This window comes from Nerophis lumbriciformis, linkage group LG29 (genome assembly GCF_033978685.3).
Source record: "Nerophis lumbriciformis linkage group LG29, RoL_Nlum_v2.1, whole genome shotgun sequence".
NCBI classification, from domain to species: Eukaryota; Metazoa; Chordata; class Actinopteri; order Syngnathiformes; family Syngnathidae; genus Nerophis; species Nerophis lumbriciformis.
This window is the reverse complement of record NC_084576.2, coordinates 23,467,353-23,486,644: the sequence shown is the minus strand read 5'-3', so window position 1 is coordinate 23,486,644 and position 19,292 is coordinate 23,467,353. Positions and strand designations below refer to the sequence as shown.

General features: G+C 37.2%; 2 protein-coding genes across 4 annotated transcripts in view; one reads left to right on the top strand and one right to left on the bottom strand.

The window, feature by feature from the left end:
• Positions 1-4,151, top strand: part of lsp1a (lymphocyte specific protein 1 a) — a 54,476-nt gene extending 50,325 nt beyond the window's left edge. For all 3 annotated transcript variants that reach the window (XM_061924713.1, XM_061924711.2, XM_061924712.2), the window contains one exon: positions 3,661-4,151. Coding sequence is in view for 1 of the 3 variants with exons in the window: in XM_061924712.2 (XP_061780696.1) it covers positions 3,661-3,668 (8 nt within the window). In the remaining 2 variants the exon portion in view is untranslated. The remainder of the gene's footprint in view (positions 1-3,660) is intronic.
• Positions 206-7,133, bottom strand: prr33 (proline rich 33). Its single transcript, XM_061924710.1, has 3 exons — positions 6,829-7,133; positions 6,676-6,716; positions 206-3,511 (listed from the first exon to the last, which is right to left on the bottom strand). The coding sequence occupies exon 3, from the start codon at positions 3,494-3,496 to the stop codon at positions 677-679; it is 2,820 nt and encodes a 939-aa protein (XP_061780694.1). The 5' UTR covers positions 3,497-3,511; positions 6,676-6,716; positions 6,829-7,133; the 3' UTR covers positions 206-676.
• Positions 7,134-19,292: the final 12,159 nt, after the last annotated feature.

Genomic DNA, 19,292 nt, shown 5'->3' with positions numbered 1-19,292 from the left:
ATTATTATTAATCCGGCCGGTGCCTAAAAAAGTACCAAACTCGGTACCCATCCTTAGTCAAGAGTACGGACTACTCGTCAGCTGCTATCTTAGTTTTCAACTTAGACAAAATACATTGGAAACAGGTGAAGAACTTTACATTTATTTTGAAAGCGAAGCTTGCTTTAAGATTGAAGTCTTATTTAGCTTAAAGAACACACACACAGCTAATCCAACACTTCAAACCATTTCCCCTTTGACCTCCAACATTCATCCCAGTTTCGACATTCTCGTCTTAGCTTCGTCGTGGTCCACCTTCAAGTCCGACTATTCCGGTGTCAGAAACGTGCTCCTCCTAGCTTCTTCCGAGCACCAAATGATCACCATGAAGTCGTATTGGCTTTGCAAAGCTGCTTCATTTAATTCCAGTCCACACAGAGACAACATGAAGTGACACGCATCGGAAAGCAGCGACAGGCTAACAAAGTCGTCACACGCACAAGAAGCCGGTAGCACCATCGAGAGTCAAAGTGCAAAACAGATAGCAAGCTAACCTCGTCCGAAGAAGACATGAATGCCAAGGCTTTCATCGGGCAAGACCTCTGTAAGACAAACTAATGTCCAAACCACCAGAAGCCTCAAGTTCCGGTAACAATGCAGAGTCCACACAAGCGTTTACAATTAATTTTGTCGTTCCCTAAGCGGTGCTGAAGCCTTTGGCGGTTCTGTTAAAGTCTTTTGGGTCCTCATCTTTGACCTTGCGTCCAATCAGACCCATCTCAAAGACGGTGGAGATTTTGGTGAGCGGCCGCGACGCCGCCTCCCTCAGCTTTTTGGCGTCAAATTTGGGGCTAAAGAGCAGGATGGGCAACTTGTACGCAAACGAGGGGATTTCCTTGGTCTCGTCTGTCTTCTCCTCCGTCTTCTGTTCGTCCCGCTTGTTCAGCTCGATCTGGTGCATGATGTTCTCCTTGCTGGAGAACATCTGGAAGAGGACGGCGTCCCACAACTTGGTGGATTTGGGAGCGCCCTCTTGGACAGGGCCGGCAGCGCTGCCCTCTTGGTTCTGGTCCTGGCCAGTGGTCTGCTTCTGAGACCCAGGTTGTGGAAATGAAGGCTCTTCCTGCTCCACCACCATGTGCTTCTTAAGTCTGGACCAACCGCTCATTTTGGATTTCAGTGCCACTGGCTTCTTGAAGCTTTTAAGTGCTTCTTCATCACTCTTCTTCTCAACATTAAGTCCTACAGATGTTTCCTTTTCCTTGTCCTGGTGTTTATTTTTGGTGGCCGCAACAGGCGTTGCAACGCTCACCTTGACCGCCTCAGCTTTGGTGGTGTCTCCAGGTTTCACTGTCACTTCACCCTTTGCCTGTTCTTGAGGCTTGGAGGCCAGTACTTTGTCTTTTCCCAGAAGTTTCCTGACGGCCTCCAGAGGATCCTTGTTAGGAGGATGTGGTTTTGACATGACCACATTCTGCTGGATAGGAGCCATCTGCTCAGAGGGAAGAGGTTTGGCCTTTGGCGTCTCCTGAATCTCCATCGGTTCTTGTTTCTCTGGAACAATTAGTTCCTCCTGCTTGGATGTTTCAACTGAAGGTGTTTGGGAAACAACAATGACGGGGATTGTTGGGATGGCAGAAGCATTATTTTCTCTCACCTGAATGTCAACTTTGGCGGTCTCTTCTTCCACTCGCAGTTCACGTGTTGTTTTACTTTTTCTGCTTTCTGTAAGCTCCTCCTGAGTTTCTGCTTGAGAAACGGTGATACCAAATGCTGGACTGTGCGTTTTGATTCCCCCGTAAGCAGCGTATTCAGCGGGTGTCAGCCCACGATAGCTAGACTTTGTTTTGGGAGCCACTGGAGTTGGTGTTTTAGACCTCTGGAAGGCTGAAGCTGATCCCCCAGGAGGGTATGTTCCGTATGTAGGAGTTCTTGGTCTTTTGAAAGCAGGGGACGAGCAGAGAAGCCGGTTGCCTTCATAGGTTGGAGTTTTAGGCCTCTGATAGCCGAAAGATGTCACAGCGGGTTTTAGCTCAGCTGTTGGGGTCTTTGGTCTTTGAGGGTCAACCTGAGCGGTCCTTCTTGTCAGGTCTGGTTCAGATTTTGACTTTGTAATCATCTGTTGAGTCCTTTTAGCTGAAGATTCTTTCTGAACGTCCCCGTTCAGGATTGTTTCAGGCAGCCTCTGGACAGCAGGTGACCTTTTAGTAATTGATGTTCTCTCTGGCTCCATGACAACTGGTGACACTGCAAACAGGAGAGGATTGGTTCTTGAGACCTCAAAGGCAGGGGTCGCAGCCCGGCTTACTGGGGTTCTCGGGCGCCCCGCAAGGATCCTCGACGACTGCAATTCGTGAGTTGGTGTCTTGACCCTCATTTCGGATGTTGGTGTGGCTGTCCTGATCTCAATAGATGGAGCTACAACAACGTTTGTCTGCACTTTAGCTGTTTCTCTTTCCAGCTCTGAAGTTGGAGTTTTTCCTCGTGGTTCAGAGACTGAAATGGAAGTTTCTTGGGTCACAGCCTTTGTCTGCACTTTAGCTGTTTTCTGTCTCAGCTCAGAAGTTGGAGTTTTTCCTCGAGGTTCTGAGATAGAAACAGAAGTTTGTTGGGTCTCCTGGGTCCTTCTCCTGGCCTCATATGTTGGCTCTTGTTGACTTTCAGTAATGATGCTGCCAATCGAAGTCAGGGCAGCGGTGTCGTAGACTGGAGGGGTTCTGGACGTGTCATAGTAAGACGTGCTCGCCGTGTACAAGCGAATTTGGGGGACGTCAAACATCGGTTTGGGCGATCTTGAGGGTTCAGTGGCTTTGAATGTTGGACGAGGACTTTTTGGCTTGACGAATTGAGTCAACACAGTGAGAGGTCGAATCAGCGCTTGAGCCGGTGCTGGGTGGAAAGTCGGATTTGGGCTCATGGGCTTTGGTTTGACAGGCGGGGCCACGTTGGGTCTAAGACTTGCATGATCTTCACTGAATACACTAAAAGCTGGTGTTTTTATCTCAGGGGGAGGCGCCCTAGGCTGAGGCATAGAAGATATTGGCTGAGAGACTATGGGGGCTCCTGGCTTAGATGACAGCACCGGCGCTTGCGACTCTTTGGAGTACAAGGAGGGTGCGGTGCCATGTTGATGGTATGACGGGAAGGCGAGTGGCTGAGGAGAGAACCTGCCTGCTCGACCGTATGCCGCACGCTGCGGATACGGAGAGGCCACATGCTGATAAAGCGCCCTGCTGGTGAAGCGGGTGGCCTGTTGGACCCCACGGAAACCGTACTCCGGAGTCTTTGGCGGGGTGGAGTGGTCACTGTGCTCGAGGTCGGCTTCGTCAACGGGCGAGAGGTTGGAGCGGAACAGCGCAACGGACTGCAACGCCTGGGGGGAAACCTTCTTTTTGGCACTCCTTTTCACGAGCTTCTGCAGGCGGACATTGTCTTTCCCAGGTTTGGGCAGCAGGGGCGGCGGGTACGACTGGGAAAGAAATCCAGGTGGAATGACGGCTCCGAAAGCCACCGCCATGAGCGCCTCCGCCTCCTGAAGACCGAAGAAGAAAAGTCAGACTACAACTAAAACATAAGAACACCATTTTAGGAAACATATTCACATTTGAATGATCACTGCAGTATAAAACAACATGAGAATTGGTGGATACATAACATCAAATACTTCCTTCTCTCCTACAGATTTATAACAAAAGGACTACTGAGGTGGTCTCGTTTCATCAGCTTGGACCGAGTCATCAGCATCAACCCCAATGACCCCCCCCGGCCCCTCCCAGTATTACCCCCTCGTTACATTAACTACTTCCTGTAACGACAGCCAATCACATTGCAGCTCTTCTTGGTCTGGTTGTGCACACATTAAGGGTGGAACTCTCCACAATATCCCCAGGGCCAGCCATTGCTACGTGTTGCACAGTATTTGCACACAGTCGCACCTTTATAAAGGTTTCTTAAAGCGTTCCACTCCTAATGCGTATATATATATATAAATATATATATATATATACACATCCATCCCCTGAAGAGCAGGGAAACCTGCGAAACAGGCTTGTAGGGATGAAATAGCCTCTGTCTTTCAATCACTGGGGCTTATTTTATTCATTTTTTTGTCTTGCTTGTATTAAAACGTATTTTCTTTTTTTTTTAATTCAATAAAGATCTTTTTTATATTACTACTGCCCCCCCTACCTATTTATTTCTCATTTTCAATGGTAAAAGGAGGCTTCACACCGACCAAATTACTCAATGTTGCAACGTAAACCACAATTAAAATTTATATTTAGTAAGTGAAAACTATTTTTTTTTAAATGCAATAAAAAATATAATTTTTTTATTATTTTATCCAATAATATACATAAGGGATGTAACAATATGACATGTTCATATCACAAATGTTTTGTAATGGGGAAAGACCTTAATGTCTCTTGTTTTCATGATAGCATTTAAGTGAGTTTATCAAAGTGTTATCCATCACAGTTTTACGATTACTTTAATTTAAAACGGGAATACTACCCGTTGAAATCATCCTGGACATTTAAGCCAACGTGTTTCCTGGACTTACCAGGAATATTTCCTCGTTTTGTCAACCAATTAGAACGGTTCGAAAGTCACAATGCTCATTGCTCTTGTTTGTCGACTGCTACCATGCTAACTTTTTAGCTAATTTTACATTTCTTTTTTTAACCTTATTTTGCAAGTGTTCACCCCAGAGTCACATACCTTGGTACGTGACATATGCTAACTGTTAGAATAATTGTATCTAAGTCATCACAAAACTTTGTGTTACATTGAGTTCCCGGCCATCCTACCAAGCAGAAGGCTTGTAAAACTCCACTGTGTAGGATGGGAAGCAACATGAAGGTGTTCTGTTTCTTTCATGTATTGTAATCAACAGAAATATATTGTCTTGACCCGAGAACTACAAAGCGAAGAGGAAGCAGGACCTGACTCCCCTACAGGAGTCATATAATTGTCGGCATGCTAACATTAGCGTTTCGGCAGCTCGCTAATTGCGGATTATTCCATTTGTAACTGTAAACATACTAATTTTAGCATGCTGAAGTTATCCTGCTAGCACGTTAACATTAGCAATTACAATTTGAAATAATTTTACACTTTTATTTGCGAATGTTTACCCCAAAGTCATATACATATGTTAACTGTTAACATGTAAAACTGTTCAAGTTAGCATGTTAGCTTTGTTTGTCCTTTTTTGCCATTATTGCATACCTCGGAGTCATATAACTGTCAGCATGCTCACGTTAGTGTTTGGGCGCCTCGCTAATTGCGGATTATTCCATATGTAACTGTAAACATGCTAATTTTATCATGCTAAAGTTATCCTGCTAGCACGTTAACATTTCAATTTTAGATAATTTTACACTTTTATTTGCAAATGTTTACCTCAAAGTCATATACATTTGCTAACTGTTAACATGTAAAACTTTTAAAGTAAGCATGCTAGCTTGGTTTGTACGCCTTGGAGTCATATAACTGTTGGCATGCTAACGTTAGCGTTTCGGCGGCTCGCTAATTGCGGCTTATTCCATATGTAACTTTAAACATGCTAATTTTAGCATGCTAAAGTTATCCTGCAAGCACATTAACATTAGCAATTTCTGTTTTGGATAATTTTACACTTTCATTTGCAAATGTTTACCCCAAAGTCATATGCATATGCTAACTGTTAACATGTAAAAATGTTCAAGTTAGCATGCTAGCTTTGTTTGTACGCCTCGGAGTCATATAACTGTCGGCATGCTAACGTTGGTGTTTGGGCGGCTCGCTAATTGCGGATTATTCCATATGTAACTGTAAACATGCTAATTTTAGCATGCTAAAGTTATCCTGCTAGCACGTTAACATTAGCAATTTCAATTTTAGATAATTTTACACTTTTATTTGCAAATGTTTACCCCAAAGTCATATACATATGCTAATTGTTAAAATGTAAAAAAAATTTAAGTAAGCCTCAGAGTCATATAACTGTCGGCATGCTAACGTTAACGTTTGGGCGGCTCGCTAATTGCGGATTATTTTATATGTAACTGTAAACATGCTGAATTTATCCTGCGAGCACGTTAACATTAGCCATTTTAATTTTAGATAATTTTACACTTTTATTTGCAAATGTTTACCCTAAAGTCATATGCATATGCTAACTGTTAACATGTAAAAATTTTCAAGTTAGCATGTTAGCTTTGTTTGCCAATATTGCATGCCTCGGAGTCATATAACTGTCGGCATGCAAACGTTAGCGTTTCGGCGGCTCGCTAATTGCGGATTATTCCAATGGCTGGCATGAAAAGGTGTATTTATACTCCTGTATGTGCTGAGGTGTTCAAGCATGTGACCCGACCACACCGCAGCACGCTGACACCTGATAGGCCGGAGGCCGGCCAATGGGAGAGGAGTGAAATAAAGCCACAGGTGAGAGAATGTTTGGCCCCTTTTTAGGATAACAACACGAATACTTTGATGACAACTTGTGTGAAAAGTAGGCCGCCCGTCCCCTAAAACACGAGACCCGCCCCCTGGTCCCCCTGTGCCGACCCTCCTCCTTTTAAGGCCCTGGAAGGTTTGGACGCGACGTCGAAAGAGGAAAGAATAATTATAGCCGCCGTGGTCCACGATGGCCGGTCCCGACCCAAAAAGCCCCCCCCTTCCCCTCACCGAGACCCCCCCGGGTGAACGTACCGGGTCGAGACTCCTCGCTCGAGTGCAGCAGGCGGGTTCCCCTTGACAGAAAAGGACACAAAAGTCAACAGGAAGTTGGCAAATGTACAAAGCAAAAGTGGGCCCCCCCCCTGACCCCAGCGTGTAGAGAAAGGGCGCCATTGTGGCGTTTACCTGTGCGGGTGCTGCCGGCCGGCTGCTGCCTGCTTGTCCCAGCCCGGAGTGTCACAGCGGGCTGCTTCGTGACTCGCCCCCCCACTAGGCCCCCCCCTTCCTCCAAATGGAAGGACCGGGCGCCATGACGGCCCTAAAATAGACCCGGCTCATAGTGACAGGGACTCCGAGCCCCGGCTCACTCAGGACCTGCGCTGTCTGACCCCTCTAAAAGTGGGCTTGGGGGGCCCCCCAGGGGTCTAGACCAGGGTTGGACAAAACCTTTTCCTCCGAGGGCCACAGACTGACACGGCAAAGGATACTGGGGGGCCAAATTTGGTTGTTTTCACTTTCAAAATCAGAAGAATATGTACATTTTTTCAAAGAACTAGAAATGCAATTTCAGTAGAAACTTTGTGTGAATGCTGAAGAAACAAAGCCAAATGCTAACAGTTAGCGTCAAGTAACAAAATATTCTACTTTTTAAATTAAATAGGCTCCAGCACCCCCCGTGACCCCAAAAGGGATAAGCAGTAGAAAATGGATGGATTAAAAACATTTTTTTTTAAATGAGCAAAATGAGCTTAAAACGCTCAAATATATTACTCTGCGATGTATACCTGAAAAATGTGAAAAAAAAAATGCTAACGTTAGCATACACCAATAACCAAAATATGACACTGGTGTATACCTACTGTATGCAATTAGCTAAAAAAAAAGTAGTAGTTTTGTCAAGTAATAAATAATAATGATAAATGGGTTGTACTTGTATAGCGCTTTTCTACCTTCAAGGTACTCAAAGCGCTTTGACACTACTTCCACATTTACCCATTCACACACACATTCACACACTGATGGAGGGAGCTGCCATGCAAGGCGCTAACCAGCACCCATCAGGAGCAAGGGTGAAGTGTCTTGCTCAGGACACAACGGACATGACGAGGTTGGTACTAGGTGGGGATTGAACCAGGGACCCTCGGGTCGCGCACGGCCACTCTTCCACTGCGCCACGCCGCCCCTAGTAAGTAATAAAAAAAAAACAGAAAATGAGCTAAAAAAATATTGCTAACAGTAGCATGTCTATAGTTAGCATTACTAAAATACCAAAATATACGACACTGAGCTGTATACCTGCTTAATTAGCTTAAAAAAAAGCTAAAATACTAACTGTAAATTGCGTCAAGTACCAAAATATATTACTCTGCGATGTGTACCTGAAAAATGTTGGGAAAAATGCGAACATGCTAACGTTAGCATACACCAAGAACCAAAATATGACACTTGTGTATACCCACTGTATACAATTAGCTAAAAAAAAGTAGTAGTTTTGTTAAGTAATTAAAAAAAAAAAACAGAAAATGTAAGTAAAATGAGCTAAAAAAAAATATTGCTAACAGTAGCATGTCTATAGTTAGCATTACTAAAATACCAAAATATACGACACTGAGCTGTACACCTGCTTAATTACCTTTAAAAAAAAAAAGCTAAAATACTAACTGTAAAATGCGTCAAGTACCAAAATATGTTACTCTGCGATGTGTACCTGAAAAATGTGAAAAAAAACCAAGTGAACATGCTAACGTTAGCATACACCAAGAACCAAAATATGACACTGGTGTATACCTACTGTATACAATTAGCTAAAAAAAGTAGTAGTTTTGTTAAGTAATTAAAAAAACAAAACAGAAAATGTAAGTAAAATGAGCTAAAAAAAATATTGCTAACAGTAGCATGTCTATAGTTAGCATTACTAAAATACCAAAATATACAACACAGCTGTATACCTGCTAAATTAGCTTTAAAAAAAAAGCTAAAATACTAACTGTAAAATGCGTCAAGTACCAAAATATATTACTCTGCGATGTGTACCTGAAAAATTTGGAAAAAAAAACAAGCAAACATGCTAACGTTAGCATACACCAAGAACCAAAATATGACACTGGTGTATACCTACTGTATACAATTAGCTAAAAAAAAGTAGTAGTTTTGTCAAGTAATTAAAAAAAAAACAGAAAATTTAAGTAAAATGAGCTAAAAAAAATGTTACTAACAGTAGCATGTCTATAGTTAGCATTACTAAAATACCAAAATATACAACACTGAGCTGTATACCTGCTAAATTAGCTTAAAAAAAAAAAGCTAAAATACTAACTGTAAAATGCGTCAAGTACCAAAATATATTAATCTGCGATGTGTACCTGAAAAATGTGAAGAAAAAAAAACAAGCAAACATGCTAACGTTAGCATACACCAAGAACCAAAATATGACACTGGTGTATACCTACTGTATACAATTAGCTAAAAAAAAGTAGTAGTTTTGTCAAGTAATTAAAAAAAAACAGTAAATGTAAGTAAAATGAGCTAAAAAAAAATATTGCTAACAGTAGCATGTCTATAGTTAGCATTACTAAAATACCAAAATATACAACACTGAGCTGTATACCTGCTAAATTAGCTTAAAAAAACCTAAAATACTAACTGTAGCATGGGTCAAGTACCAACATGTATTACTCTGTAACTCTGTACAGTGTTGGGTTAGTTACTGAAAACCAGTAACTAGTTACAGTTAATAGTTACTCTATTTCAAAAGTAACTGAGTTACTAACTCAGTTACTTACACCAAAAAGTAATGCGTTAACTGTGAAAAGTAACTATTTAGTTACTTCTTTGTTTCCCTCTTTTTTTTTTTTAAGGCTCCCATTAATGCCTTTTTAGCCTTCATTTCAGTACTGTTATTGCACTGGGGAATAATACAATCTGTTGATTAACTTGACATGCATTTGCATCACTGAACTCTGCTAAGCGATGTGGTCTACATACAACACACAAAGACAAAGATATGTTTCAAAGGGCCAATTTATTTCAGGCCAGAACAAATTGACAAAACTATTTTAAATAGCTGCAACATAACATACATAAGTAACAAACAGCATAATAACAACATAGCTGTAAACCTGGCTTCACCCAAGGAAGGCACACATGACATACACAAAGCCTAACCAGGCATTTTTTTCTCTCTCTCAAGGAATTGTGAAATAAAATCATGTCTTCAGGAGATCAACACTGTACTGAAGCCCATAACACTCTACACATTTCCCCAGTTTTAGTTTAGAGATAAGGAAAGATTGGCCCGGCCCACTAGGAGCCCTCTTTATGTTTGTGAACTTTATAGTCTATACATTTAGAGTGATGTGATAATCAAACACTCTCGAAGTCTAGAATGAAAGAGTATAAAAGAGAATTGACAGAGTGTGTGTACCTTCAATGCTGAATGATGAGTGTTTTCTTTAGCTCGCTTTCCATGTTTATGTACTCACTGTCCAGGTACTTGGAACTTGTTTTACGTGCCATTTGCTGTTTGACTCCGGTATCATGCTAATTAGCTGCCTGAAAGCGGGCGACTCCACTGTAGAAATAGCCTGCATGTCTTCTAGCACATACGCTGCAATGGCTCTATCAATGTTGTCCTGGCTAGCAGTCCCTCCGTCCAAGACACAACTTACATTTAACTAAAATGTTCTTTTCTTTGTGCTCGACAAAAGAAAAGTAGTGAGAATATCTCCATGTTAAGAAACTCGACTTCTGGCTCCGCCATGATGTCTTGTTAGTTGTTATGAGAGTAGCGTATGTGTGTGTGTGTGTGTGTGTGGCCCTTTAAGATATAACAGCATGTGAGGTGAGTGAGTGGGCGAGAGAAGTGAGGGAGCGGCAACAGTGAGTAGCTCGGTGGATGGCTACGTGCAAGACACCAATAAAGTCACAAAGTTGCAACAAACCGCCGGCCTCGTCATTCACCCTCAAGTCCGGAGCTGTAAAGACCCACTGCCGGGTAAAGGGAAGGTTGTTACCCTCGAAGTACATAGGCCCTGGAGGAACGTCTCCCCTGCGCTCCTCAACTACGGTCTGGGAGCCCCCGCCCCCACCCACACAAAGCACGCCTCTTCTTTTCCTTGTGACACAGAAGGACGACACCGCAGCGCTCCAATAAAACACACTCAGATCTTCTGTTTCTAGCCGATACCACATAAAAAATAACGTAAAATAACGCAGTAATGCATCATGTAGCAACGTTAACTGAGTTACTGAATATAAAAAATAACGCGTTAGACTACTAGTTACTTTGTAACGCGTTAGTCCCAACACTGGTAATGTATACCTGCAAAATGTGTTAAAAATGTGAATTAGCGAACATCAGGTGCCAAAATATGACACTAATGTATAATAATCTATAAAATTAGCTAAAAAAAGCTAGCTTACAAATGTTATAATACGTACATGTCATTATTGTATTTGTTGTAAAAGTTCATTTAATTATTTTTTATTTAAGTAGATCATTTTTTCATGATTTAATTAATAATTTCACAATTTAATTAGTCATTCAATTAATTTTTATTTTAATGATTTAATTATTCCATGAACTTTTAATTATTTATTTATTCAACATTTATTTCATCTGTCAAAGTCAGCCGTCAAAGTCGGTGGGCGGGGCTAACACCTGATTGGTTACTCGGCACTTCCGCTCGCCAGTGGATCTTGGAGCAGAGAAGCGGTGAGTACAGCTCGATATTCCTGGTGTGAAAGTGCGGAAATACTTCAACAACTGTAACAAATTCCCCGACTGTAACGGCTCCGTGCTCTGGGTCGGCAGGAGTCACTTCCACAGACTCCAGTAGGTCTCAAAATATCGACCAACAACTCCCCAAAAAGTACGAGAAAATCCTACTTAACCGCCATTTTTTGAAGGAGCAGTCATTGGACGAGGTTCCTGTTAGCCCCGCCCACTGACTTTGATTGGACGAGATTCCTGCTAGCCCTACTGACTTTGATTGGACGAGAGATTCTGTTAGTCCCGCCCACTAACTTCGATGGCTGACTTTGAGAGATTAAATACGTTCATGAAATAAACAAATTGTGAAATATTACTAAATCGTAAAATCAATAACTAAATATTAAAATTAATGGTTCAATGTACTTTACATGAAATAAATTAATAACATTCGTACTTTTTTCTTTTCTTTATCTAGATCAGCTATGTTTTTTTTCCCCACATAGTTGATTGTGATGACGTACTTCCTGTTTGAAAGAGTGACAGTGATCATATTTCAATTGGACACACCTGACCCCTTTTGTAACGCCGACGAGTCACGTGACAGGAAGAGGGTCAATGACATGCAGTTATGTAGATATTAATATGTGTTCATTTATTTGGAGGGTATACAGTAAATATGTACACAAGCTGTACACTGACTACTTTATAATGTCATAAAGTGACATTTCTTCAATGAAAAAAATATCACAGGTGGTCTACGGGTCAATGTTGGTGGTCTGGAACGCAGAACATGATCCTGGAGGCGGAACCACAGGTCAGTTTGTTCTATGGTACTGCAGCACCCCCTAGTGGAACATGTCTGCCATTTCATTCATTCATAATCAACACGGTGATAAAAAAAAAAGGTACATACATTAAAATTTTCATCTGGAAATTGGTTGAAAACATATCACTATATGTTAATACATTCATATGACTACAGTATATATAAGTACATACATAAATACATTTGACCACAGTATATGTAAATACATAAATATATTGTTATTTGTAAATTCATACATACATTTGGTTGTTGAACCTGGTTCGTAAATAGAAAAGTGTGTATATCGAAACAAATTTCCCACAAGAAACAATGTAAATATGAATAATGGGTTCCAGCCTTGATAAAGGTCCATATGTTGGTAAAAGATTGTAGATGTTAAACACAAAAAAAATGTATGTGTATATCAGTGACGTGCGGTCACTAGAGGCAGGTGAGGCAGCGCCTCACCTGCCATCATGGAAAGAAAAAAAATGTAAAAAGAAAACAAATTAATTAAAGTGTTATATGTATTCAGTGATTATACTATAAAGTTATTTTACATTTAACTTCACCAGTTTTCGATTATTTTTATTCAAAATCGCTGAATTTTCACATTTGCCGTTCAAATACTGAGAAGAGACTTGCGGTGATCAGCAGCCAGTTGAGGCACGTCACTCAGTTGTGCCTCAACATGGATTGCGCAATGACTCGGCTAACTGCTGGCCTGCTGTGCAGTGAGACCGTATTGCTATATGAATTATATTATACATTTCCATAGTTTAGTTAGCTGAGGTATATAATGTACAGTGTATTTTGTCAACAACTGTATGTGTGTAATGTATTTCTTGTGCTGAGCAATCATAAAACTGCTGCGAAGACGCACTGTGTGAGGCTCGCAGTAATCCCGCCTCCTGGTGCCGGTTAATGCACCCCCGCCGCAGAATGCACCCCCCGACGGGAGCGCCACATCAACCAAAGCCTACACCCAAACCCTCCACGTGCAAGACCGAATCCACCCAAAAAAAGTCACTTAACAAGAAGCCAAAAAGTGCAAAAACAACATTGCTCGCGCCGGAGGAGCCGTGAACGACTGCAGGGACACAACATTAGGTACACCTGCAGACTGCAGCACGGATTTCATATTTCATTCATTAACAACTCCTCCAACACGAACACCACTGTTCCCGCACTTACAAGTAAAGGTAAGACCATAATAACGTTTTTTTTAATTAAATGTGCTTTTTTGTGTGCTACAGTTTGTATGTGTAAAGTTAAAGTTAAGTTAAAGTACCAATGATTGTCACACACACACACACACACTAGGTGTGGTGAAATTTGTCCTCTGCATTTGACCCATCCCTTGATCACCTCCTGGGAGGTGAGGGGAGCAGTGGGCAGCAGCGGCGCCGCGCCCGGGAATAATTTTTGGTGATTTAACCCCCAATTCCAACCCTTGATGCTGAGTGCCAAGCAGGGAAGAATGCTGGTATGAGCTTTTAAACATAACCCGTTAACTGCTGCCAATCAAATGGTGAATAAGATACTCTTTAGGGTTCATATGTTTGTAAATCTGACTGTGATGAAGTCAGTGCCTCACCAGCCATCAATCTCACCGCACGTCACTGATATATACAGTGTATGTGTATATGTATATATATATATATGTGTGTGTGTGTGTGTGTGTGTGTGTGTCTGTATGCGTGTGTATATATGTATGTATAAATATATAATATAGATATATGTATGTATTATATATGACGATACCAATATTTTGGTACCGGTATAAATGTATTTCAACCCTTTTCGATACTTTTCAAAACAAAGGGGACCACAACATTTATTTTTTTTTGCTTAATTTTAACCAAAAATCTTACTATACGGCAAACATATATTTCTTATTGCACTCAAAGAACAATTTTAGAATATTAAAATAAAAAAAATAAAAGGCTTTATGTGTTGCACTCCAAGAACAATTTACAGTTTGATATATTACATCTATTACATCCCAGCAGGCACAAGACATTAAAACAATGTTGAGAACTTGTTGAATTAAGTCCTGACGTTGAGCAACTCAAACATAACGTTGAAACAACATGCTTTTTGACGACGTTTAATCAATGTTGGGTTCTGACGTTGATTTGACCATTGAAATTTGGTCATTTCCCAACCAATATTCTACAACACAAATACAACGTTGAAACAACATGCTTTTTGACAACTTTTATTCAATGTCAGGTTGTGACGTTGTTTTACCATTGAAATGTGGTCATTTCCCAATCAACAACGTGGATCCAACGTTGGACATCAACATTGTCTCAATTTACAAGTACAACTATTTTTCCAACGTTTTTTAAAGTCCGTTTGTATAATCAATGTAGACTAGGGGTTGTACTGTGCATTATGATGAGTACTGTTAAGGGAATATTTTCCCTCCTTTGTGCAAAATGGAACGTCTTAGAAATGACAAGCCTTGGTTTTGTTAGAGGAAGATAAGCAGAATGGTTCTTATCTTTACACACAAACAAACACATATTATTCTGTCTAGTTTAATAATCTTAGGATGTACCAGGTGTGCAGAGTAGATCAGAATGTGTGCGTGTGTTCAACGCACACACCAAGTTAACTTTTGGTTTTGATCTCTGCCAAGGCAGGGCAACAAGGTGGACAAAAGCATGTGAGGAGAGCAACCATTTTGCAGAAGGTGCCGGACTCCAGACAGCTTGGTGTCTTCTCCAGCTCTGGTATTTTTATTTTTTGTACGTACTCTTTTTGTATGGAATATTGTGTTAGAATATTGTAAATAATTTTATCATGAAGTATTACTATTATATATTTTAATATTATGACATATTTTATACAAATATTTTTATACTAGAATATTGTACATTATTTTATTATAAATTATTATTTTATTAGAATATTATGAAATATTTAATTAAAATATTATTTTATACTAGAACTATTATACCTTATTTTCTTATAAATTATTAATATATTTGATTATTATGAAATATTTATTAAAATATTTTAATTCTATAATAATATGAAACATTTAACTATAAATTCGTTATTATTAATTAGAATAGTAGGAAACATTTTATAAAAATATTTTGTATAAGAATACTATAAAAATCGTATAAATTATTATTATTTTAGAATATTATAAAATATTGTATTAAAATGTATTTTTTATTAGAATGTCATGAATTATTTGTAAAAAAAATATTATATTTGAATACAAAATATTATTACATTATATTAGAACATTATGATGTATTCTAAATCATTATTAGAATATAATGGAATATTTTATTAAAAATATTTTATATTAGAAATTACAAATTATTTTATTATTTATATTATATTAGAATATTCTAAAATATTTTATTACAAATCAATATTATATTTGAATACTATGGAATATTTAATTAAACTATTGTTTATCGGAATATTATAAACATGGTATACATTATTATTATATTAGAATATTACGAAATCTTTTATAAAAATAATAATGTATTATTTAGAATATTATACATTATTTTCTTATAAATTATTATAGTAAAATATTATGAAATATTGTATTAAAACAATAATCTATATTAGAATAAATAGTATACATTGTTTTCTTATAAATGATTATTATTATATTAGAAGGGACAAGCGGTAGGAAATGGATGGATGGATTATGAAATATTTAAATAAAATATTAATTTATTATTTAGAATATTATATATTATTTTATTATGAATTATTATTGTATTAGAATTTTACAAACTATTTTAATAAAATATTAATTTATTATTTAGAATATTATACATTATTTTCTTATAACTTATTATTATATTAGAATATTATGAAATATTTAAATAAAATATTAATTTATTATTTAGAATATTATAAATTATATTCTTATAAATTATCATAGTAGAATATTATGAAATATTTAAATAAAATATTAATTTATTATTTAGAATATACATTATTTTCTTATAAATTGTTATAGCAGAATGTTATGAAATATTGTATTAAAACAATAATTTATATTAGAATATTATACATTATTTTCTTATAAATTATTATTATAATAGAAGGGACAAGCGGTTGAAAATGGATAAATGGATTATGAAATATTTAAATAAAATATACATTTATTATTTAGAATAGTATACATTATTTTCTTATAAATTATTATATTAGAATATTATGAAATATTTCAATAAAATATTAATTTATTATTTAGAATATTATACATTATTTTCTTATAAATTATTATTACATTAGAAAATTATGAATTATGTTATTAAAACATGAATTTATATTATAGTATTCTGCATTATTTTCTTATAAATTCTTATTATGTTTTAAAGGAGTATTATGTTCTATTATATGATAATAGGACAGTATTAAATGTGGAGTGGGTGTTGCACAGTATATGATATGAAATATGTATATGATGCATATGTTGAGGAAGTGAAGCAGCTGTCTGGCTGCCGGTCGGAAAAGTGCTGTCCTAAAGTAGTCTTCCCAGAATAGCGGCTCACTGCGTCTTTGCTGGGCCGTGTCCAAACTTGACCCTCCTGTTCCTCCTCCTGTCCTCAGCGCTGACGCTTGCATCTCCTTATCGAGCGGCGGTCCAGGAGGAGAAGGGTGGGACCCAAGACGCCGACCCGGCCCGTCCGGGGCGGCCCACCAATGAGGGCGGCGAGGAGATCGAGTGTCTCTATAAGTGAAGGACATCATCTGCTCGCTAAGTTTGCAGAACCTGACAGCCGGTACGGGCCAGCGGGGAGCACGCTTCTTTCTGCTTTTCTCAGGTAAGTTTCCCCCTGGGCTTCCTTCTGCTTCTAGAAGCTCAAGTCCAACAGGACCGATCCCGCTGAGGAGTATTAGCAGACGCTGCGTTTGTTTGACTCTTGTTGTTTCTACTGAGGACTCAAAAACAACAACAACAAGAATCGCTCTTGGTGCTCCAACTTTCAGGTCACAGTCGTTTATTCGTGTGGCGCCAAGGGGCGTGGCACGGCGCCACATAGCGCGCGGCTCAACACTTTAGCATCGGGCATCCTGCGCTCGCGCGTGAACACAGTCCAGCTGACCTCTGACCTTTCAAACGGTCGAGTCAGCGCGAGGCGGAGGAGAAGGCGAGCGAGGGCGCCCGGGCCGCCTCATAAGGAATTGTAGCCAAGGAACGCCAGGCCGCGAAACCGGATCAGGGCGGCGAGCAGCTGCGGCTCGGAAATAGACGAGACCCGCATGGCGCGATAATAGAACTAATGTGGCAGTCATCTGGCGTCTGATTGGATAAGCTGTTACTGGGCGTGTTAATCACTCACATGACATTTGATTGATTTAACCTCCCATCATTGGAGGATTATTGATTATTGATTATTAGTATTATTGGTGACACAGATCTAACGTCTAAACACTTGCCAGTTATGGTGTGTTACATATACATATATACATACATATTTAATATTAGCATTGCATTATATTTACTATGCACTTAAATTGATTTAGCATTCATTGTAAATGTATACATTGAAATACATGAAAAATATTTAATGAATAAATAAAAAATGTATAATGATAAATATAAATTTCAATAATTTCATTGAATAATTGAAAACAATATACATGTTAATTAATAATTTTGAAATTAAATGTAAATTCATGCTCCAAATGTAGTAGTACAAATGAAAATTGTTCATGTGTTGTTGCATATATGAATGGTAATTTGTAAATATATAAATTTAAATACAATTAATTAATAAATATATCTATAATATTAAATATAAATAAGTATTTTTAAAACATGTTAATTAATCATTTAAAACTTAAATATACATTATTATTGTAAATGTATGAATTCAAATACAATAATAAATAAATATATCTATAATTTAAAATTTAAATAAATAATTTGTAATTTGTTATTTTAAGCAAACATGTTATTTAATCATTTAAAAAATGTAATATCAACTAATTTTGTAAATTTTTACACTCAAAATGAGTACATAAATAAATAAACAAATACTGTAATATTAAATATAAATCAATAATTTTAAATTAATTGCAAATATATATGATGATTGATCATTTAAAAATTAAATATAAATACATTTTGTAAATACATACATTCAAATACAATTAATTAATAAATATATTTATAATATTAAATATAAATAATAATTTGAAATGTATAATTTTAAGCAAACATATTAATTAATCGTTAAAAAAAATTCATGTATGTATAAATTCAAATCAAATGAGTACAATAATAAATACATCTGTAATAATAAGTACAAATCAATAATTTAGAATTAATTGCAAATATATACATGTTAATTGATCATTTTAAAATCAAATATAAATTAATTTTGTAAATATAGTAATAAGAATGAATAATTGTTCATCTATAAATATATCAATTCAATGTATAAATTAAAATTTAATGTTGATCATTTTAAAATGAAATATAAATTCATGTTGTGAATGTAGTGATACAAATGAATAATTGCTAATATATAATTGTATACATGTAAATGTGAATTTAAATAAAATAAACTATACATTAATAAATTAAAATAAATCTATAAAAATAAATACAAATTAACATTCGTAAACGTACATGTTAAGTAATAACTTTAAAATGAAAAGTAAATATATATACAGTATATATATATATATATTGTATATGTACAAATTAATAATTATTAATGCATCATTGTAAATGTGTAAATGTAAACTCATTTTGTAAATGTCCAAGTTAAAAATACATTTATTGAATATAAATTTATAATTTTGAATTGATAGTTACAAAAATATACATCTTCATATTGGTTTAATTAAATGTAAAAGCATTTTGTACATTTATAATATAATTTATTTATTATATACATTAATCATTCTAAATTAATTGTATAATTGTAATTGTATAAACACAAATTACCAATTTCGTAAATGTTTAAAATATTAAATTTTTAACACATTTATCACATTTGTTTCCCTATTTATCTCTCGGAGGTTGTACTTTTAGAAAATCTATATTTTAAAAAATGTATATTTTTCAGTGCGTATAATTTAACGTTTAGGTTTATGTCCTGCTCGTTAGGAGTCCACACTGACTCT

Excerpts from the sequence above, each read along its gene's own strand:
- prr33 (XM_061924710.1), bottom strand. The coding sequence starts at position 3,496 with ATGGCGGTGGCTTTCGGAGCCGTCATTCCACCTGGATTTCTTTCCCAG.